Source organism: Phyllostomus hastatus, unplaced genomic scaffold, assembly GCF_019186645.2.
Source record: "Phyllostomus hastatus isolate PE091 unplaced genomic scaffold, TTU_PhHast_1.1 phas_contig_150, whole genome shotgun sequence".
NCBI lineage: Eukaryota > Metazoa > Chordata > Mammalia > Chiroptera > Phyllostomidae > Phyllostomus > Phyllostomus hastatus.
The window spans coordinates 5,066,578-5,088,645 of NW_025333611.1; the positions used below are offsets into that span (position 1 = coordinate 5,066,578).

At 57.7% G+C, this 22,068-nt stretch overlaps 1 protein-coding gene across 2 annotated transcripts in view; it reads left to right on the forward strand.

Annotated features, from left to right (window-relative positions):
* Nucleotides 1–22,068, forward strand: part of SH3PXD2B (SH3 and PX domains 2B) — a 79,448-nt gene that overhangs the window by 13,420 nt on the left and 43,960 nt on the right. For both annotated transcript variants that reach the window (XM_045823811.1, XM_045823820.1), the window contains exons 2-3: nt 11,147–11,227; nt 21,493–21,568. In XM_045823811.1, the coding sequence (XP_045679767.1) occupies nt 11,147–11,227; nt 21,493–21,568 (157 nt within the window). The remainder of the gene's footprint in view (nt 1–11,146; nt 11,228–21,492; nt 21,569–22,068) is intronic.

Sequence of the window (22,068 nt, forward strand, 5' to 3'; positions counted from 1 at the left end):
CACTGGGCTGGGCCCATGAGGGGAGAACCGAGACCCATATGACTGCATGCCCTGGACTTTTCCCCACTATGTCACAGCCTTCGCTGGGTGTTGGCTTTACCCCTCCCGCCTGCATGCCTGGCACACAGTGGGTGCTCGTGTTGGCTGCCCAGGTCTCTGCAGGCAGCCCGGTGAGCACAGGCGAGACCCGGGCTTGAGATCTCTCACCTCTGTTTCCCACGTTGCTCTGGGCTCCTCAGGGGTGGGGGTGGGGGGCTGGCGGCCTTGGGGAGCGCCACCACCCCGGAGGCTTTCCTAGAAAGCCAGCCTGCAGGTTGGTCTCGGCCGAGCCCGCGCTCCGGCTGCCAGCACCTCTGCTTGCCATCGGAAAGTTCCCCGTGCCGCTCTGGGCCAGATGTGCGCAAGGACGTGAGCTGGCAGCCAGAGGTGCCGGCCGGAGCTGCGCGGCCGGACCGGGACGTGTTTCTACCAGTCCCGCGTGCAGGAGAATGGAGGTGCCCCTCCGGCCTCCCCTGCACGCGGTTCCTGCCGCCAGCCCTCGGGATACAAGACTGCGGCAGTGAGGGGGAGAGGGGCCCCGGGGGTGGGCCGCCCTGCGTGTAGGGGCCGCCGATCGGCTTCACAGTGTGACATTCCTGCCTTGGCCTGTTCGCACCACTTACCTCGAAAGGTTGGAGTTGGCCGGGGGAGACGGACTCTGTCGGGCCATCGGGGCTCACCGCCGCAGTGGGGCTGTCAGGAACGGCACCGCCGGCTGCCTGGAGTCAGGCGCCAGGCCAGTCCCCTGTTGTGCCCTGGATCGCGTCACCCTCAGCCCTGAAGAGCGGGTGCTGTTACTTTGTCCATTGCACAGACGGGAAGACGGAGGCTCGGGGCCGTGGAGTGACCCACAAAGTCTCACAGCCGCTTCGAACCATAAAGCCGGGACACCCGGCTATTCTAAAGCCAGTGCTTGTCTTTTTTTTTTTCCTCGCCTAAATGACAATGAAGAGTGAGGATTGTTTTACATTTTTAATTGACACGCGTGCAGGAAAATTCCCCGTTTTGGTTTGGCGTTCCGTGGGTTTCCGTGCACATGCAGGTTCTGGTGACCGCCGGCCCAGCAATTGCAGGGGAAGCAGAGCGAGTCCATGGCCCCCCCAGAATTCCCTGGGGCGGCCTGGCTCTGAATGAAGGGTGCGGTGGGGGGGGGCTGGGGCTTCTGCTGGGAGAGGAAGCAGTTCCCTCCATGCTCTGTTTCTCCTGCCCTGTTCAGAGGGGTGGGGGGGGGGGCTTGGACTTGTCCTCGGGCCGGGCCCAGTGCCCGCACTCTCCTCTGTGACAAAGCCGGCTCTGTTCCCCGTCCCCTCGGCAGCGCAGCCCCTCATCCAGCCATTGAGGCAGCATCCTTCCTCCCCAGACCCCGAGGAACCCGAGGGAGGTCACCGTGACTCCTGACCGTGTGGCCCCCGCCTTGGCCTTTTGTCCATCGGCCTGTCTGTCCTTCAGCCTGTTTGTTTCCTGACAGCCCAGTGTCACCGGGCACGGGGGCGGGGGGGGAGGACTGTGGCAACCTGGACAGACCTCGCCCCTGCCCCTTGAGGGCTCCCCGGGGAGTGGGGGTGACAGTCGCCCAACCAGAGGAGGGCGTGCCGAAAGGAACGTAAGCCGATCTCTGAGAAACGAAGAGCCGCCTGCTCAGCAGGAGAAGGGAGAGGCGGTGGCCTGGGCCGGGCCGGCCGGGCGGCAGGAGAGAGCCTGGCCGGGGGGGGGGGGGGCAGGAAGAGGCCCCCGAAACCGCATGATGCGCCTTTGTGGTTCCCCAGATGAGGCTGGAAGCTGCGGGTGGGCGGGGGCTTCTGTCTGCCTGGTCCACGGCCGTGTCCCCAGCCCCCGGCAGGGAGCCTGGCACACAGACGGGAGGCGTTCTGTCTGTGTTTGCTGCACAAATAAATGAATGGTCTGAAATGTTCTGAGTGGAGCACCAAGACACAACTCGATTTTCACTTTAGAGAGAGCGCTCCCCCTCCCACCTCCCGGCCTGGCACCCCGCTGCACCGGGCAGTGGGTCAGAGACCCTCGGCTCCAGCGCCCACCTGCGCCTTCGCGGCGTGCCCCGTGGACCGGGGGATGAGGGAGCTCAGCCCCAAGCCAGAGCATCTCGTCTGCCACGAGCACTTGGGTTCAAGCCCTGTTCTGAGCATTCACTTAATTAAAAAGATAGAAAAGAAAAAAATTGGGCCCCATCTGGTGTGGCTCAGTGCATTGAGCACCAGCCTGCGAACTACAGGGTCGCCGGTTCAAGTCCGAGTCAGAGCACATGCCTGGGTTGCGGGTCAGGTCCCTGGGTGGGGTGGGGGGCGGGGCATGCAAGAGGCAACCACACATTAATGTTTCTCTCCCTCCCTTCTCCCTTCCTTCCTCTCTCTTGGAAAATAAATAAAATCTTTTTTAAAAAAGAAGAAAGACACAGGCAACTGGCCACTACCCCCAGTGTGTCACTTGCTGCGGCGCCTGAGGTTGGTGGTCCCTGCGGCTGCCGGGACAGCAAAGCTCTGGCCTTGTCAGGAGAAAGAAACAGGATTCGGAGGCTCAAGGGGCTGGGATTGAATCTGATGTCGCCTGCTTCCCGGCTGCATGACCTCAGGCCTGGCGTCACCGCTGGGTGCCTGGGTCCCCGCCTCTCCACCCCGAGGGCGGCCTCTCCCTCCCCCGGGCCGTCCTGGCAGGCCTTTCACGATCTTCATTCAGCACCCAGCAGCCCCGGGCCAGCGTTGGGACACACGCCCCAGCACAGTCGCCGCATCTGTCTTGAGCCCTCGGTCACCTGGGCACGGCCTCAGCCCGACATCCCATGATTCCCTGCTGGGTCTCAAAAGCACGGTGACACTTGGCAGCATCTGTCTGGGAAGGACTTGAACACAGGAGCACGTGCACTTCAGCACTTCCGGCGCCGCGACGCCGCTCTGCGGTGTTGGGGACTCGAGCTGAGCGGGGTGTTGCAACTCCAGAACGAGGCCGGGAGCGCTGACCTATATAGGCCAGATGTTGGGCAGACAGCTGGGGAGAGCCGCGAGATCAAGGACCAGAGGGAGCTCAGCTCGTCGTGGGCTCCGCGCGGGGAGGAGCGGCATCGTGTTTCCCATTAGTGAAGCCTGCGGAGCCCGTCCAGCTGCCAGTGCTCCGGGCTCCCTCTCTCCTCCTCTCTGCTCTTTCTTCTCCTCCCCGTTCCCCGCCCCCTGTCTGTGCTTCACCACCTCCGGCTGCAGCGGCCCGGTGCCGGAGAAGTGATCTGGAGCCCAGCCGGGCGTTCCCAGGCTGCTCCCGGGATCCGCCGACCCGGAAACCCAGCCAGCCAGCCGGCCGGCGTGGGAACCTGATGGGGACGGGGCAGGGGCGCACCCGTCTTTCAAAGGTGGTGTTTTTAAACCGAGGGCTCTAGGCTCCTGGGCCTCCTCGGCAGGTTTGTCTGGAACTTGGGAGCAGCGCTGCTGCTAACGTCAGGGCTGCGTGTGCTTTGAGGTTCCTGGTCGCTTTGGCGGCGGCAGGGTCAGACGGCTTTCGCTGTCCCCGGCTGGGCTAGGCTGGGCTTACTGCGGGCACCGTGTGGCCTGCGAGCAGAAGCTGTTGCTTCTCAGTGTGCAGCTGCTGCGTGAGACACCGTCCCCCTCCCTCCACCGAAAAAGGGCTCTGCTCTTGCTCACGCTGCTTCCAGCCCTCCTCCCTGCGGGCTGCGTGGCCTCCCTGAACTCCTCATCCCAACCATAAAATCAGCAGTGGTCTAGAGCAGGGCTTTCAAATCGTTTAAAGGCCTGGAACCCCCTGTGCAGGCCAAGGAGGACCGTGGGCTGTGGAAGAGCCCAGGCCCCGTCTCAAGCCTCCGTGGATGATGGCGGCCTGTGGCAGTGGGGACCCACGAGGCCTGGTGATGGGGCCTGCAGGCTGCTTGCTGGGTGACACCCTCGTCCACACGCGGAACGCTCCAGGCGGTGCCGCCCTGCGGAAACCGGGGAAGAGAGCCCAGACTCCCAGCCCCCTCACCAGGATCCCGGGGCTTGCTGCCAGCCAGTTGGACCGCCCACCTAATCGCTGCTAAGAACTCTCCAGATTTAAAGTCATCTGGGCGAGTCGTTGTGCCGGAGGCCCAGAGGGGCACGGGGAGCTTGCGAGGAGAGTTGCACCCTGCCATGGAAGTGGCGAGAGTCCACGGCGGAGAGGGCACCCCCGAGCAAGCCACCGCCCCTCTCGGCCCCTCCGCTTCCCCGTTTGTAAGATGGGCGGGTCGGTCTGGGTCAGGGATGCCCGGCATTGGGCACGCATCCTGGCGTTCTGGTGCCCCTGGCGGACATTGCTCTCGGGTCTCCGAACTCTTGTCCTGCAGCCCCGGCCTGTGTCTGTCCCGCTGGTGCTTCCTCGAGATGTTTGCTTCTGTCTCCCGAGTCGTTCCAGGCCACCCACCGGCCGTGCAGAGCCGGCGAGGACTTACAACTGGACACAAGCTGTGGGCTCCGTGAGCTGTAAACAACACCGCTCCCCGTGGGGTGAGAGTGGCGCGGAATCCCACGAAGAGAGCCCTGTCCTCCTCCCCGAGCCGTCCCCTGCCTCTGCAGACCCCTGCACTGCACGTCCTTAACTCAGTGCTTTCTTCCAGTGGATTTCCTTTTTTTTTTTTACTAAAATTATTTTTAAAGGGAAACTTGAGCTGTCTACCATACATGGAAAACCAAGAGCACTTGCCAGAAACAGAAGGAAACTAAATTGAAAGGAAAAAGAAAATCGGTGTGTTAAAGCTCTTCCTGGCTAGCAGTGCCTGCCCGGAGGTCTCCTGTCCCTTCCTGGAGAAGAGAGACCGGCAGGTGGGGGAGAGGGTGCTGAAAAGCCGGTCTTGCCACCTTCCCGAGGAAGCTCAGGGACTGGCAGGAGCTCACTTCCTCCCCGTGGGGCTCCCTGCGTCTTAGTCCCGAGACCTGTGTCACCTAGAAGTGGCTGCTGCACCCCACATGCCCGCATTCCTAGAGACACAGGGATTCAGGAAACACCATCACCTGGAAAAGCCCTTGGACCAGACCCTTCCGCACCTCCGCTTCCCATCCTCCCCCCACAACTAAACCTCTGGCCACTGCAACCCAGACCAAAACAGAACCCCGACGTCGTGCGGCCACTGCGGCAGCCCACGCTTCTCCCTGATACCACCCGGGAACGGTGGCCAGCTCTCCGCCAGCCCTGGAAGCCCCACCAGGTACATTTGCAAAGCAGAGTGAGATTGGAGGGCATTCCCCTGAGCCTCAGAGATTTTGTTCATGGGCAAAAACACCTCCCGTCGTCAAGTCCACAGGATGGAAGTATGAGATCACAGCGCTCTGGAGGAGGGGCGGCCACTGTGTCATGTTCTCCTGCCCTGGGGACGGAGTCACCATGGAGTTGTGGGGCCTGTCCAGAGCCTCGGCCATGGGCAGGGATCTGGGCCAGTGGGTCTGTGGACACAGGGCTGTCAGGGGCCTGTGGATCCTGCGCCCACTGCTAGCCCCCACCCTTAGCTTTGCCCAGGCCCAGCTGCTGGTGTTTTTTGGTAGCCTCTAAGCTTCGTTCTGGCTGAAATTTTTGTCCCTTGGAAATGGGACCTACATTCCTGTGGGCTTACAGGGGGTCGTCCAGGCCCTGGCAGCACCCACACCACTGGGTGAGGCTGGGCCTGCCAAGGGCGCTGGGGATGAAGGGGCAGGACGCATTCATCAGGCATTCTCTCTGCAATCAAGCCATACACAGAGTGTCTAACCCGTGCAGATTCCATTTCTGAAGCTTTCAAAATGAATCTCGTTTGATCTTTACAATTGCCCATGAGGCAGAAGAGACGAGCACCCCCATTTTCCCGAGAACACAGAAGCTCAAGGAGACAAGGGGCTCCCCCTAACTCAGAGCGAGGTCAGGCACAGGGCCCCACTGCCGTGCCCCTTCCTGTCACCCCCGCCAGCGCCATCAGCTGTGACCACGTCTGGCAGGTGCTCCATGACCCGGAAGGATATTACAGAGCAATGGCCTCATGACTGAGCCGGGGTACGGGGAGAAGGTGGCCTGGAGGTGAAGGCCACGGACATGTTTTTTCCTGTCCTCCTAGGAAAGTGACAGCTCTTTTTTTTCCCCGATTATAAAAGAAAATTCATTGCAGAAAATCTGGAAGATACAAGAAATCTGCAAGAACAGAATTTTTAAAAAAGTTCTACTTATTCCTACTAACCCAGAGCAAAAAAGATACATCTCAACGGTTTATATTCATGCACATCCATATGTACACACAGTATGGTCAGTCTGCGTTATTCGCAGATTCCGTATTTGGGAACTTGCCTGCCCACTGAAATCTATTCCTCGTCCAACCTGGATGCTTTAGCACTGGCACGGTCGCTGTGGGCACGGGCGTGCGCGCAACAGCAAAACCGTTGTGGCGTCCGAGGTGCACGTTCCCGGCTGCGGCTGAGTCAGGTGACGCTCCGCCTCCCTGTTTTCGCTCTTCTGCTCCAGACAGGTGTCCTTCTCATGCTGTGTCTTCGTGCCACAATTTTTAAAAAACATTTATGTGCTTTTCCTTGGTCATTTTAGGGTTTCAACTGGCCCCGAACGTAGCACTGACGTGCACGTCTGTTCCTAAACTCAGGAGGGCTGGGCTGTGCCTCACAGAGAAAATACGAGGGTTGGGTACGCTTCATTCAGGTGTGACTTAGAGTGCTGCTGGCCATGAGTTCAATGTTAGTGAATGAACATACCTTAAATAAAGTTTCTTTAAACAGAAACACACAAGGCTATGATAAAAATGTAACCAGAAGCTCATAGGAACCTAACCTCCTATTTCCCCTAGAAGCAGTGGTCCAGTATTTGCTAAATCAGTGTTCAGGATGACTTTATACAATGTAACTATGCAAACACTTATATTTAGATACAGTGCATATATTTTTTTGAGATTGAGGTTACATTGCATTAGTCTGTCCTTTTTACCTGCGGTAGTGCCTGAACTTCCTCCTATACATCACAGAATTCTAGTAGTTACACAAAAACCCTCTTCACGCCCAAAGGGGAATTAACAGGAAAGCCCAGGCCCTCCTCGTGCGTCACAGAAGCCACGGGCAGGTGGGTGGGCCCTGGAAGCAGGAACTGGAGGGCCCTCCTTGCCTCTCTGCAGGCCACGTGCCCATCCCAAAGTGCGGAGGTGGCCCGGCTGCGGCCATCCTCCCGGATGGAGCCCGCACGCTCAGGTCTGATTCCAGACGCCTGGGAAGAGCTGATTGGCCGGCCTGGATCAGGCCACTGTCCCCAGGCCAGTCAGCTGTGGCCATGGGACAGGCAGGACTGGTGGCATTTCCAAAGTGCCATGATGGACTCTCGGCATCTGCCCGGGGGCTTTTTTTTCCCTTTTGTGTCTTCTGAAAGCAGTGTGAGTGGAGGAAAGGGGCTTCTGGAGGCCCGAGGACAGGGGTCGCTGTGGCCCAGGCCGCAGGACACCGAACACCATGCATGAGCTGGTGGGGTTCTCCGTCTTCTCCGTGGCCTCTCCTGGCGAGGGCGGACTGACCTGGGACTCGGGGACCGTCCTCAGCCCCCGGCAGGAAGTCCAGAGCAGGCGAGGCCCTGACACCTTGCAGGCTCACGGCTGTGTGGTGACCTGGCATTCGGACCACACACGGAGCCCCCCTCCCTGCAGGCTGGAGCCCAGGGGTGGGCGTGGGAGGGGACGGGGCGCTGAGTCTTCCGGCAGCTCAAGAACTTGTGTTCCAGGCTCCAATGACCTGGGCCTGTGAACCCAGCACCCTGAAGGGCAGTCCCTCTGCACCCCCCCATGGGGACAGGTGGGTGGCTGTGGGAGGCTCCCCTGTAGAGGCAGTGAGCAGAGGCGAGGTCCCCCTCAGCTCTGAGTACCTGCATTTGGCTCACCTTGGTGAGAACAACAACGGCTTCTCTTTACAGAACGCCCACTAGGGGCCAGACACCATGCTAAGCCCTGTACACGCGTGTTCTCATTTAACTGTCACCCCAACCCAGAGGTTAGAACTATTACGTTCCCCAGTTTTTACGGAGAAGGAAGCTGCGTGGCAAAGAGGTTAGGCCACTTTCCCAAGACCACACAGCGAGTTGAGGTGGAAGTAGAATTCAGACCTTCTTAACCCCTGAACGCCACAGACCACCAGCATGCTCTTGGAACAGTTAGGAGAATGAGCAGGCATCTCTCCGCTGGCCCGGGGCCAGCTGCGGCCAGCTGCTGGGTCGGGGGCGTGATGCCCTGGTGCGGCAAGGCCGGCAAGGTTCGAGGTAACCTGGGTCAGGTCCTCTGCACTTGGAACTTGTGGCCTCAGGCAAGTCCCTGCACTGCTGAGCCTCCGTCTGGGCTGTTTAGCCTGCGGGTTTGTGGTGATCTCCCGGTCATTGGCCCGGCTCTCCCTTGAGCTCCCTGCTGTGGCACAGCCCCACCCCACAGCCCGCCTGTCGCCACCACTGCATCTCCCTAAGGACTTAGAGGAAGTGAAGGGACCCAGGACTTCCCGGGGAGGACCCAGGCCTGGGAGTCTGGACTTGGTGAAGCACACCCGCTGTGTGCGGAGGTTGCGTAAGAAGTGATTTCGGCCGAGGCCGGTGTCTGATCAGAGCCTCTGGTGGGGGAGCAGGGGGAGGGCTCCGTGGCCCCCAGACACCAGTGCGGGCTCTGTGGGTCCTTGCTCCCAGAGAGCAACGGCCCCAGCTGCTCCCTGAGACTCCCTGATCTGGGAGGGGCTGGGGGACGAGGGGCAGAGAGGACAGGCAAGGAGGTGGGAGACAGGACAGGGGACAATGCCCAGCTCCCTTCCCACAGACCCCAGGCCTCGAGACTGCAAGGGCTCAACCGCCTGGAGCCTGGTTTCTTCCTCATCTGTCCACGAAGCATGGGTCTGTGTGATCCATGGGAAAGCCGGGGTTGCCTTGGCCCCAAGGAACAGAAACTAACTCCAAGTGGCTTCAACAGGAAAAGGAGGCATTTGGGCTTCTGTTGTGATGACGTCATGGGGCTCAGCCCCGCAGCCCCCAAAGTGGGCGAGGGGCCTCTTCCCAGGTCGGGCATCCGGAGTCCCAGCACAGAGTCTCGCTGCCCCGGGACGGGCATGCTCTGGCTGGTTGGCCAGCCCTGGGACACGTGCCCACTCCCTTTCACAGAGGCGACGACAGAGTGGGGCGGGGCAGAGGGAGTCCTCCAAGGAAATCGGGTGCTGTTGCCAAAAGGAGAAGGGGGGTGGGTATCGGATAAGGAGGAACACCAGACCACTGCTGCCAGGGCATGTGCGTCCGTCACTGCAGTGAGTCCTCAGGGGAGGTCACTGTCCCCGTGTTGGAGAGAGGGGGACACTGTGTCCGGAGAGGCCGGCGCCTTGTGAGTCTGGCCCGGCAGCAGAGCTGGCACGGGAGCCCGGTGTGCCCGCCTGCTCCTTCACCGGCGCCCAAACCCTGGCAGAGGGCCACAGCCCTGTACGGGGACACGTCTCGTTCAGAAGGGAGTGAGAATGCAGACAGCATGCAACTCGTGTTCAGGGGTTGGTTCCAACAATCCAATTAGACCTGCTGCAGCGTCCTAGCACCGGACGAACAGATCTTTAAAAACTGTAAACAAGAGGTCAAAGATCGTGTAAGCAGATTTTTTTTCCCATTTATGGATGTAGGCTTTTTGGTTGGTTTTAAGACAACATAAAATCCTTGATGATCTTTCCTTTTTCTTCTTCTTTTTTTTAATCCACAGTGGCATTGTCCTTGACAGATAGATGGCCGTCCAAACTTGGCTTCAACATCCCCCAGGGATGGGGGGCCTTTGGGGTGTTCTTTTCTGAGCCTCTTTCTTGAGACTTGGAACCCAAGTCCCAGGGCCGACTCTCGCTGGCTCTGATTGGCCCAGCCGACTGTCACTGGCTCTGATTGGCCCAGCGCAGGTCACGTGCTCACCCCTCGGCTAACTACCGAGACTAACGACTAGTGCCCGCCTCCGTATCTAAGGAACTGTGCAGAGGAGGGAAGGGAGGTTCCCAGAGGAAAGCCAGATAGTGCCCTGGGTGGAAGAAGATTAATCATACTGGCGCACGTCCAGTATCTTCGTCCCCTGTGTGTGTTTCTGTCCCGCCGACCCTCGGCTCGTGGAGGGCAGGCACCCGGCTCGCGCGCCCCCTTGGCCTCTAACAACACGGAGCTGTTCGTGTCGAGCAGCATTTCTCTGCTTCCAAAGAGCTTTCACCTACCTCCAGGGTGGGGCAAAATTAGGTTTACAGTTGTCCCTATGGAAAATAATACAGTAGTTAATAAGTAGTATAATACAAGCGTAAGCTCTGTTTCGCCCCGCCCCTATTCTGTAATTGTCGAAACTACCCCGCAACAACAGCTGATGGTGCCAGCCAGGACTGGGTACTGGGGGCTGCCGATCACAGCCTTCGAGTGTGCAGGGGGCGCCCGAGGCCACCCGAGTCCCCAGCGAGGTGCTTCGGGTCCTGCTGCTGCCACCCCAATTTGCCTGAATCCGTCATCGATGACATTTTCGGTGTGGTTCCAACCTGGGACAAAGGTTGGAACGTGGCCCCGTGGTTATAAAGTGGTTCCGCCTTCGGAATCGCATCGGATCCTCACACGGTCACGCTAAGCAGGTGCCGGTGGCCCGTTTCACGGGTGGAGAAACTGGCACTCGGAGGGAGAGAAGGACTGGACCCGCACCTTGGCGGGAGGAGATAGCGCAGTAGCTTAGCTCGTGCGAAGCGTGAAGAGGCCGAGAGCTGCAGGTCCCTGTGACTTCTGGCAGCAGTCGAAGTTTTGAGAATGACTCTGGCCAAATAGTCAGCCCCTGGCTCTCTGACCTGTGGGGAGCAAGAGGTGCTTCCCGGGTAAAAACCGCAGCACCTCCTGAGAGCAGCAGGGTGCCAGCGCTTTCCCAGAACTGATTTCCTTTAACCCACAGCTCTCAGAAGGGGAGAGGTAGTCGTACCCATTTTCCTGAGGAGGAAGCCGAGGCGCAGGGAGAACAAGTCGCGTGTTCCAGGTCGTACAGCCAGTTGGCGGCAGAGCCGGGATTCAAACACCGGTCGCCCTGACTCTGGCCCTTGTGCTTTGCTCCCGAGTCCCGGAGATGGAATGGGGCCCGCTTGGTGTTAACTCCCGTGTCCTCTGTCCCTCTCCGCAGGTCTACATCATCCGCGTCACGTGGTCCAGCGGCTCCACGGAGGCCATCTACCGGCGCTACAGCAAGTTCTTCGACCTCCAGGTAAGGCCTCTGGGCCTCCAGTGACTGCGGGTGGGAGGGACTCTAATTAGGACCCCCTTTCCAGTTTGGATTTCAGAGCCCAGACCCGACCCTCCCCCGTGGACGTACAGTGTTTTTTTTTTATTTCCCACAATTAAAAATGACGTCACGTGCTCCCATCGGCCCGTGCACTAGAATTGGAATATAGAAAAGATTGGCGTGGCTCCTGCACACGGGTGACACCCAAATTTGTGGCGAATTCAATTTTGTTTTTAAAAACATCCGTTCCTTTGGGGACCTAAGTGATGTGCTTCCTTGCTGTATGCTTTCGAGATCGACGTTTTCCAAAGTAAAGAAAAGCCTCTTGCCGACTGCTCCAGAGTGGGGCCCGGTCTGGAGGTCGGTGTGGCTTTGGAGTGTGGACCTTGGACTTGTGTTTCCTTCAAGGACACAGATGTGTCCAGTCGTGTTTGGGGAACAAATGAATGAACTAGCAACCTGGAGTGCCACCAGTCTCATAGGGCGCCCAGCGTATGTGGCCATCTTGGTGTAATCCCACCTGCACGGGGGTCTGAGAACTGTAATGTGGGGCAGTAGCTGTATCCTGATGTCACCAAAGGCCAGCAACTCAAAGCAAATGTGTCTGCATGAGAAGTCACAGTGCCTAATGCGATGTGATAAAGTTCTCTGAAAACACAGGCCTCAGGAGGAGATAGGAACTTGCCCGGCTTCCTGAACCATCGAGTCCTCCCTGCTGTGTAGTGGGGGGCTCACCCTGAGCTGACCCTCTTCCTCTCCTCTGTGTGCCAGTTAGGGTGCTTCGGGTGCAAGTGACAGAAACCCAGCCCAAACTGGCTTAAGTGAATGGGGATTTTTTTTGGCTGGTGTTAACTGAATGTCCCTGGAAAAGAAACCCTGTGGGCTTCAGGCACAGCTTGATCCAGCATGTTTCACTGCGTCCTTTCACCCAGTTCCTTCCTCTCGTTCTGTATCTCTGCTTCCATCGTATTGGCTTTGTTCTCAGATCCCACGTGGTCGCAGAATGCTCTAGGCAGACACACTCAGCCGGAAAGAGTGAAAGGTCACCTCCCAGATGCTCTGGCAGGCACGGGGTGTGTTTCATAGGCTCATCTCAGCCTCAAGATAACTGAGGAATGCAGTGGCTGGTGGGCTTATCTGGGTCCCTGCTCTGCCCCCACGGGGGTGGGGGGTGGAGGCTGGGATCCCAGGTAAAGGAGGTGCTTCTGGGCTGGCAGAAGACAGCCCGTCCTCCACACGCCAGCCTGCCTCCTTGCCTTACCTGTGCTCTCGGAGGGTTGGGTGATACCAGCCACGGGACCTCATCTGCTCCTGAAAACGTCCAACGGGGTTTTCAGGGCCTGGTTCTACTATTTCCAAGGGGCGCAGGGAGATAAGGATGCATTCCTCTAAGCAGTTAGTACCACTAAAACAATCCTACGCCAACGCCTACCTAACTGCCAAGAGTCACTCCGTAACGTGAAGGAATGGAGACACCAGGTACCTATGTTTTCGTGGCGTAATGAACTAGTGATGTGTAACAAAGTCAGATGGTCCAATTCAAGGAGGCCCGGCAGCTCCCAGGCCAGGGTCACTGTGGCCACACGATCTGCCGTTGAAACTGCTTCCTTTCCCAGCCGCCTCTGCAGACCAGCTGCCCCCACTTGCCTGTTGGCCTCTCCACATCCCCCAGATGGCACCTTCTGTCCCCAAGAGGGAGTGTCCTTCCCTGTTGTCAACACACTGGAGTTTCCGGTGCAGATTCCAGTGTCCGGGACTGAGAAGCAGATTGTCCTGCGCCAGGGTCCACCCTGAGCCTGTCAGCTGTGGCCGGATCAGTGGGGCCATTGGTACAGCAGGAGCCAGGGGGTAGGTTCGAGGAGAGGCGTGGGGAGGAGGCCCCGGAAGCCTCTCGCAGGGAAACGGCAGAGCTCGAGGAACCTGACTGTGTCATCAGCTTCCTATTCCGGGATAACCCAGGGCCTCAGACCTTGGCTGCTGGGGTCCCGCAGGCCTGGGTTCAAATCTCAGCTTCTTGCTTCCAGGTTTCAGTGTGGCGTCGCCTCTGCATGTTTCAGAGCCTCTGCTTCCCCCTCTGCATGTTTAGGACGAAAGCACTTGCCTCGTGCATCTAGTGTGACAGAATCGTACCTTTCTCTGTAAGCGTGTCAGCTGCCATCTGCAGTCCCTCTGCTCAGATGGGACTTGCCCGGGGTGACACTGTTTGGGAGCGTTTGCTGAGGTAGGATTACGGGGCTCCGGGGCCCAAAGCCCGTGCTCCCTCCACTCTCCTGTTCTGACTCAACTTTCTCATTTCGACCAGAACTTAGGAGTGAGGTTTTCTGGGCCACTCAGCATACTTGGTAATGATGGCGGGGTTGCTGGAACATAAATAACTGCCCCGGACTGCCCACCTGAAACACAGTCTTCCAAAGACAGAGCTTCAGCCGCCTTAAAGAGGCCCAGATGGGCAGCTGGTGTGGGAAAGTCATGGAATTCCAGAGGGTCCCGCTGTCCTGGAAATGGCCTGCCTTCCACCCCCGCAGCCCCGAGGGCGATGCTGGAAGGAGTTAGGGCAGGACCCAGAGTCAGCTGTTCCGAGGACCAGGCGGAGGCCGGCCCGTGTGGGGCTGCGGCACCCTAGAGCTAGATGATTTCATGATCCCAGCCTCCCCTCCCTCCTGTCTGGCGAGTAGCCTTGGTTTTTGCAGAAGGAACTTGGCTTAGAGAGTCTGGGGAAGGCCAAGCTTTCGTGGAGGAACAGCTAATCCAGTGTGGTGTAATGGAAAAAGTCAGGAGACTTGGGGCCCGGCCACCTGGGCTGTGTGGCCTTGGGCACGCCCCTTAACCCCTCTGTGCCTGATTGTCCTCATTAGTGATGAGGGGTGATGGTACTAGAAAGAGCTAGCCTTCCTGGAGCTCGGACTGCTCAGCATTTAGATGCAGAGACTCATTTAATCCTCAGATCAAACTTATCAAATTACACAGAGGACGAAATCTAGGCTCAGAGAAGCTAAGTGGTTTGCCCTAGGTCACACAGCTAGAAAGCAGCAGCACCTGGATTTGAAGCTGGCAGGCGACACCGGAGCCCCCAGTCTCAGCCACTCTGCTGTCCAGCGCCCTACTGTCTAGTGGCTACTTTGCAAGTTTCCTATGGAGTTAAAAGTGCTGATGTGTGATGGGTAGAGGCAAACCCACAGAGACAGAGAGAGCGCCGATTAGTGGTTGCCAGGAGCTGGAGGGGGCGGGGTGGGCGGGGGGCGGGGCTGGGAGAGGCTGATGAGTACTGGTATCTCTGCGGTGATAAACATGTTCTGGAATTAGACAGTGGGGATGGTTGCACAACTTCATAAGTAGACTAAAACCCACTGAACTGTATACTTTTAAAGGGTGAGTTCTACGGTGCATGAAGTCCATCTGTATTTCTTGGGTTGTTTTTTGTTTGTTTTTCTGGTTTTTTTGAAGTGATGATGCTAACGAGAGCCGGTTCTAGGCTGCCGAGCCCCGCACAAAGGTTGGCTGCTGGGAGAATCGGGAATTGGCCCAGTTTAGAGCAGGAGATGATGCCAGTTTCATAGAGTGGGTTGGACCCTGGGCTTTTGTCCCAGTGCTGCCACTTTCTGGCCGCGAGAGCTTGTTTTAGCCAGAACTGTTTTAGCTGCAGATGACAGAAACCAGTCAAGATGGATTATTCAAAAAGAACATTGGTTAGCTAACGGTAACTGACAAGATGACGGGTACTTGGCTTCAGGTGTGGCTGGATCCAGGGGCCACAGTGTCCGAAGGACCTGCTTGTCTCCACCTGACTTTCTTCATGTCCAGGCACGTGTGGTCTGGCACGATGGTGGCCCCAGGTCCAAGCTGTATCCAGCAGGGCCGCTCAGCGACTTGGGGAAAAGAGCAGCGTGGCTAGGATTCAAGCCCAGCTGTGGCGGAGTCTGAAAGCAGCACCCCGTGGCCTCTTTCGGATCCAGTACTGCCCTCAAATCTTTTTCCAAAGATACATTTGCCTGCTCCAGTTCTGCCAGGAGCCGCCCAGTGAAGGCACCCCTTTGTAAGATGCGGGCAGTCTACCCTGCAGAGGGCCGCTCTGAGCAGAACTCGGGTCCTTCACCAACGGGCTTCGGCTGTCTGAGGGGTCCACTTTGCCCTGCGCCATGCGACCTTTGCCCTCTGAGTTTCCCCCGCTGGTTCCTTGCGTTCCCCAGGGCGAGGGTCATGGCTATCACTGGAGTCCCGGCTTCCCTCAGGGAAGCACAGTTACACAATGGCTCAGCCGGACCCCAGGTGTTCAGAAGGGGACTTCTGTCCCAGCCAGGGAGCTCAGGCAGGGCCTGCTTCCTGGAGGAGGTGACATTTGAGCAGGGTCTTGACAGCGAGTAAGGAGTTTACCCCCTGGGTAGGACGGGGGAGGGCATTGCCTGTAGAGGAACCCGGGTGTGTGAAGGTGCAGAGGCATGAGCGAGCCACGCTTTCAGCCGAGCGTCTTGCAGGATTCTGACAATGGAGGCACGGAGCCAGCTGGGTCACTCTGCCTGGCAGTGAGCTGGGGGGGCGGGGGAAGCGCCAGCACCACGAGTCCTGCCAGCTGGAACCCTGCGTGCCCTGGGGACCCAGAGAGCACTGCTGCTTTCTGGAGGAGGGGTTTTGTAGAAGCAGCCAATCACAGAATGGACAGCAAGCGCTGCTGCTTTCAGGGAGAGAGGTTTCGTAGATGCAGCCAATCACAGAGCAGACGGCAAGCGCTGTTGCTTTTGGGAGGAACAGTTTCATAAACACAGCCAATCACAGAGCGGACGGCAAGCTGGAGCCACGCCTACTGTTCTCCCCAGAGGAGGGACCTAAGACCTGGTGATGGGAGAGGCTGCCCCACGTTGCACCGCAAACACCGTGTATTTCCTTTCAATGGAGATAGGACTGACTTGTCTCCCCAGAAGACTCTGTGCTCCACCCTAGAAGCCAAAAGGAAGGGAGAGTGGTCCCCTGTCTTTTCTGGGGGCTGGTAGAGGGGTGGTGACCGAACGGTTCTCACTCCCCATGTGGGCATCGACCAGCTGCGAAGGCGCCCCAGCGAGACCCCAGCCAATGCTTGCTAGGATTGCACTAACCATAGTTATCCAACCAGCGCCTTGGCGGGGACCTCAGATACACTCTTTCCCCTGACGTTATCTTCTGGAAATGGGGTGTGCCTCCCACGAGTTGTACCAGGGGAGAGGTGGTGGAGGGGGTTGGCTGAGAAAATGCGGGCCTGGACAGGGGAGGGACAGTAGGGGTGAGAGAAGGGGACAGGCTGCCGGGGTGCAGGCTTTGTGTGGCATGTCCACCAGGACACCAGGGCACCCCGACATTTAGACCAGCTCATCAGGGGACAGAATCCCTGGACACAACCCACCACACACGGTGGAGCAGGCCCAGGTGAATTATCACGTCCTGTCCTGGGGACCACGTGGTTTCCCGACCGTCAGCAGTTGCATGAGACAGTCACCCCGGCCCTTCTCCACAGCCTGCTCCGGCTATTCTGGGACACGGGGCGCGGGTGAGACGGGGGAGCCAACCCCTCCCAGTCCAGCCTGCCGCTAACACGGACCACGTGTGGGCTTCCACGTCAGCCTGCACGGTGTTTTCCTTGGACAGCGAGTCTCCTTCCCTCCACCACAAGCCGGGGTCCTGAAAACTGCTGAGGGAGTGTTCTCTCATGCCGGCTGGAGGCTTGTGATGTGGCCGTCTGACGTGGCTCCCTCCCCTCCCTCCCCCTCCAGACTGACTCACTTTCCTCCCTGGTTGCTAGTCCTCACCCTGAGCACGACTTCCTTTTACTATGGGGGATGGGGAGGGGTGGGGTTTTTCTGGTTTCCAAGGATCCCATCTATGGTTGGACCTCGCTGGGCGTGCCTCTGGTCCCGCTGCTGCAGGCAGCCTGGGTCTGGGGTCCCCGTGGAGGGTCTGGAATGCTGCCTGGTGTGCTTCAAAGTCAGGGGCAGCCGAGTGGGACCGTTCCCCGGGAAAGAAGCTGCGTGGGGCCTGTGAATGCCGACACACTAACGCCAAAAGCAAAACAGCTCCCAGGCCCCTGATTGCCAGTCCCTGCGAACAGCAGGGACCAGTAGGATGCTAAAGGACATGAAGGAAGACTGGGTATGGGCTGAAGTGGGGGATGAGTATTGTAGTCCAGCCCCGGCCTGTTTGGTGGGGTCAACACTAGCCACGTGAGGTGGTTTAAACGTAACTTAGGTTAGTTAAAATTAAATAAAATTAAAAGTTGAGATTCTCAGTCACGGGTGCCTCATCTCCAGTGCTTAGTGGAGCCGCCTAGGGCCAGCGGCCACCGTCGGGGACGGCAAGATCCGGAGCATCGCCATAGTGGCAGGAAGTCCCATTGGACAGCCTAGTTCTGGCCACCGAAGGGCCGTGGATAGGCTGGGCTTTGCCAACCTTAGAACACAGCCTCGTAGCCCGGGCCGGTGTGGCTCCGGGGATTGAGTGCCGGCCTGTGAACCAAAAGGTCACTAGTCCAGTTCTCAGTCAGGGCACATGCCTGGGTTGCAGGCCAGGCTCCCAGTTGGAGGCGTGCGAGAGGCAACTGATGAATGTATCTCTCACATGTTGGATGTTTCTCTCCCTCTCTTTCTCCCTCCTTTCCCCGCTGTCTAAAAATAAATAAAATATTTTTTTAAACACAAACACACACACACACACACACACAGCCTCATAAGGGAATATCGCTCAGCCTTGACAAGGAAGGAAATTCCAACACAGGATGCAACATGGACGAACCTAGAAGACATGCTAGGTGCAATGAGCCAGCCACAAAGAACAAGTGCTGAATGGTTCCCCTTACGTGCGATACCGAGAATGGTCAGGTTTATAGAGTCAGAAAGTAGAACAGCGAGTACCCTGGGCTGGGAAGGGGACCAGGGAGTTAGCGTTTGATGGATGTGGAGTTTCGGCTCGGGTTCTGGAGATGGATGCTGGGGGCGGTGGCATCCGTGTGAACCTTCTTAGTGCCTCTTAATTGTGGGCTTAAAATGCTTGAGATAATAAATTTTATGTTATGTATACTTAACACCAAAAAACCCCACATCACCTCACAAACTACTAAAAATTATTCCCAGATAACTTTTTTTAAAAAAAGATTTTATTTAGTTTTATTTTTAGAGAGAGGGGAAGGGAGGGAGAAAGACGGAGAGAAACATCAATGTGTGGTTGCCTCTCACACGCCCCCTACTGGGGACCTGGCCTGCAACCCAGGCGTGTGCCCTGACTGGGAATTGAACCTTCAACCCTTTGGTGGGAAAAGTGGGACTCAATCCAATGAGCCACACCAACCAACCAGGCCAAATAACTTTCAGAAGAAGATACTCATGACGGGCAGAGCGCAGGGATGGTTGATGTCTTCCTGAGCACCCCCGATGCCCCCAAAGAGTTCACACTCAGCATTCCTTCCCACAAACCCCCTGCGGTCTGTGCTCCTCATCACGCAGATGCTGAATCAGACCCGACAGGCGCAGTATCTGGCTAAGGACGTGCAGCTGGCCTGAGGAAGCGCGGGGATTAAGCTCGGGGCTGTCTGGCCCCCGGGGGCAAAATATCTGTGGTTAGACTTTGCAGCAGTAAGCCCACATCTGCTTGCCTCAAATTAATAAATAACACTTCTGCTCTTTGGGCCACACTTCTCTGGGTAAAAGCAAGTCAGGACAAAGCGTGAGAGTCACTTCCTGTGCGAGAGCAGTGAAGACCGTGGAGCGGGGGGCCGAGCTACAGCGCTGGACGGGGCCTCTGGGCGGGCGTGCCCATTCAGATGGACCCCTGGGCATCCAGGAGAGTGGGCACAGGCCTGGTAGGGTGGCTGTAACGGTCGGTGCATGCGTTGTTTTTTTTTTTTAAGTTCCCTTTCATGGTGTTCCAACATTGTCTTAAACAAAAGAGGGAAGGGAAAGAGAAGATAGCGTTAGACAACACCTGTAAATCCTTAAAACCCTCTACAGCAGAGGCTGGCTCATCCCCCTGCTTTTGAAGAGAAAGCATGCTGTGTGCCGGCACGCAGAATGTTAAACTTTCCCCATCGCGGGCTGGTATTTCACGTTCACGTGACCCTCCGAGACTGCCTGAGAGAGTGGTCCTCGGGGAGGAGAATGGCATTTAGATGAAGGTGTTCAAACTGGCTGGATGGCCACCTGGCCCAGGGACCTGAGGCAGTGCACTGTCCCTCTCTGCTCCCCGGCGCCCCCATCTGTGGCGTGGGGTCGGTGCATTTATGTCACAGTAGTCTTACGAAGGGCAGACGAAATCACCTGTGTGAGAAGGCTTGAGAATAGACAACTGCCACTCATGTTAGTAGAGGTTACTCATTATTATTTGAGATTAGTAACATGAATATTATTATTAGTCAGGGGTACTCGGCAAACATCTCCGGAAGCTGCTGCCCCCAAAATCTCAGTCAGTTGCATTCATCGCTTTTGTCCGTTCGTACTGAGTGCCAGTGCTGGAGAGTCCCTGGATTCCTAAAGGGAAGCCTGCCTTTCCAGCGAGGCCCGCTGCGGCCCCACCAGTTTCTGAATGACACAGACCAAGCATTTCCCCATCGCCCCGCGGCACAAATAAAACCACAGCCTCCGCGGGCAGCCCTTCAGGGTGCTGGCCAAGCTGCGGCTGACCCCCCGCCCCAGGGGTGTCACACGGCAGCACGGAGGATGCAGAGAGCTCCGGCCGGGGTCAATGGCCCTGTTCCCTGAGTGCTGAGGGGCAGTCCTGTTTAACTGTCTTCACAGCCCCTCAGAGGGGGTGCTTCTCCGTGACGTGGTGGTGGAGGAGCACGTGGGCCTCAGTGTCTGGCCCCACCTCCTGCTGGCCACAGGCTCACGGAACATTCCTTCACTTCTCTGGGCTTTGATTTCCTGGGTAGTAATGTCCACCTTGAAGGAGCATTCTGAAGATTTAGTGGGCGCATGTGTGCAAAGAATCCAGTCCATGCCTGGTGCACGTACATGGTTTTCTTCTCATCTGCTTCAGATCTTCTCCTACCCCCTAAATGCTTACACAGCAGCTGTACTTATTCCTCCTGGGCTACTGGAAGCTTCCGTCATTCTGTCAGAGAGACACATCTTGAGTGCCAGGGTAGCTTTCTCTCTGCTTGAGTCCTGGGCCCACGCACTAATCAGGACGGGTTAGGATGTGCTACCATGACAGGTAGCCTCGCTGTACAACAAGGGTTTATTTCTCACTCGGGCTACCTGTCCATCAAAGGTTGTCGGGGGCTCTGGACCCTCACTGTCAGAGAAGCCACCGTCTGGAATGTGGCCAGTCACCATGGCAGAAGGAAACGGAGAGTCACGAACCACTCATAACTCCTCCACCCCGAGTGACACAAATCTCCTCCGCTCACATTTGATTGACCACATCCTACCTCCAGGGGGCGGAGAGGTTCAAATCTACCACGTGCGCAAGCACAGGACCGGACATCGGATGGCAGTGTTAATGATGCCACAGCCCGGCTTTAGTCTGTAAAGTAACCCTGCGCGCAAGCTGGTATCACGATGACTGACTCCAAGATGAGGCCCAGGGCATGTCACTTCCCCGAGACCACCAGTAGCCCATCTCCGTGGTTTCGTACATCAAATCAGGTATTTCCCATTCATCCCTTCAAAGGTGGGAGAGGCGTTTGTTGCACGAGTGGGGTGCTCCGTTTCCGCTCCTCCTCTGTCCCCACAGCACCCGCACCTCCCTCTCACGGCGCTTCTTACACCTGTAGTGGTGGCCCACTTCCTTTGCAGCCTCCTGTGCAGACGGGGAGTCCTTCATCACTGAGTGCCACGGGCCGGCGTGGCGCCAGGCACAGAGCTGCCTGTCGACCCTCCCCCCCAACCCGGGGTGGGGGAATCTTCGTGGAGCAGGCGAGTGTAATGACCGGTCTCCGTGGTTTGTGCCTTGGCACCACCTGGCAGTTCTTAGGAAACAGGGTGACCCGCCACCCGTGGAATTCTGGTGGCCCTGCAGGTGCTGTCACGTTCAGACCCTGGGGCGGGAGACGCCTGGGGAAACCTGGAATGGTCTCTCCTAGCGCTCTGGGCCGTCACGAGTCTGGCAGCCGGGGGCCTGAAGAGTTATTGTCATGGAGATCCTGGGTCCCGTTTAGGTCATCGTCCCCATCGGTTCTGGTTTCTGAAAAGCCGAACAGTGGGAGCTTTTGTGTATCGGGTCGCATACTTCAGATACTTCCCTTGAATGTCAGAGATGCATTCATATTTCTTTCTCGTCCTCCCCCTTCACAGATGCAGATGTTGGACAAGTTCCCCACGGAAGGCGGCCAGAAGGACCCCAAACAGCGGATCATCCCCTTTCTGCCCGGTAGGTGAGCCGGGCTCTCTGAGACGTCTCAGAGATGTCTCCATGGGGCGCCGTCCCCGTGCCCAGGGTCTCAGGCATTGTGGGTCTTAGTGGCCAAGAGCACATGCCGTGGGGTTAGATGTTACAGCATTTACTAGCTTGGGCCTCAGTTTCCCTTGCCTCTAAAATGGGAATAACGAAACTTATAAAGTTTTGTAATGAGTGGCATCTATTATGGCTGCCGCGTCAGTTTTCTGTCGCCGCGTAACAAACTGCCAGCGATTTAGCTGCTTAAAAGAGCATCTGTTTATTACCTCACAGTTCTCTTGGTCAGAAGTCCCAGTGGGCTCAGCGGGGGGCTCTGTTTAGGGTCTCACAAGGCCAAGATCAAGGCCTTGGCTGGGCTGGGCTCCTAGGTGGAGGATCTGGGGAGGAATCCGGTGACATGCAGCTCTGGAACCGAGATGCCCGCAGCCTGTTTCCTCGCTCCGCCGCCAGCCAGGGCTTCCACGGGCTGCCTG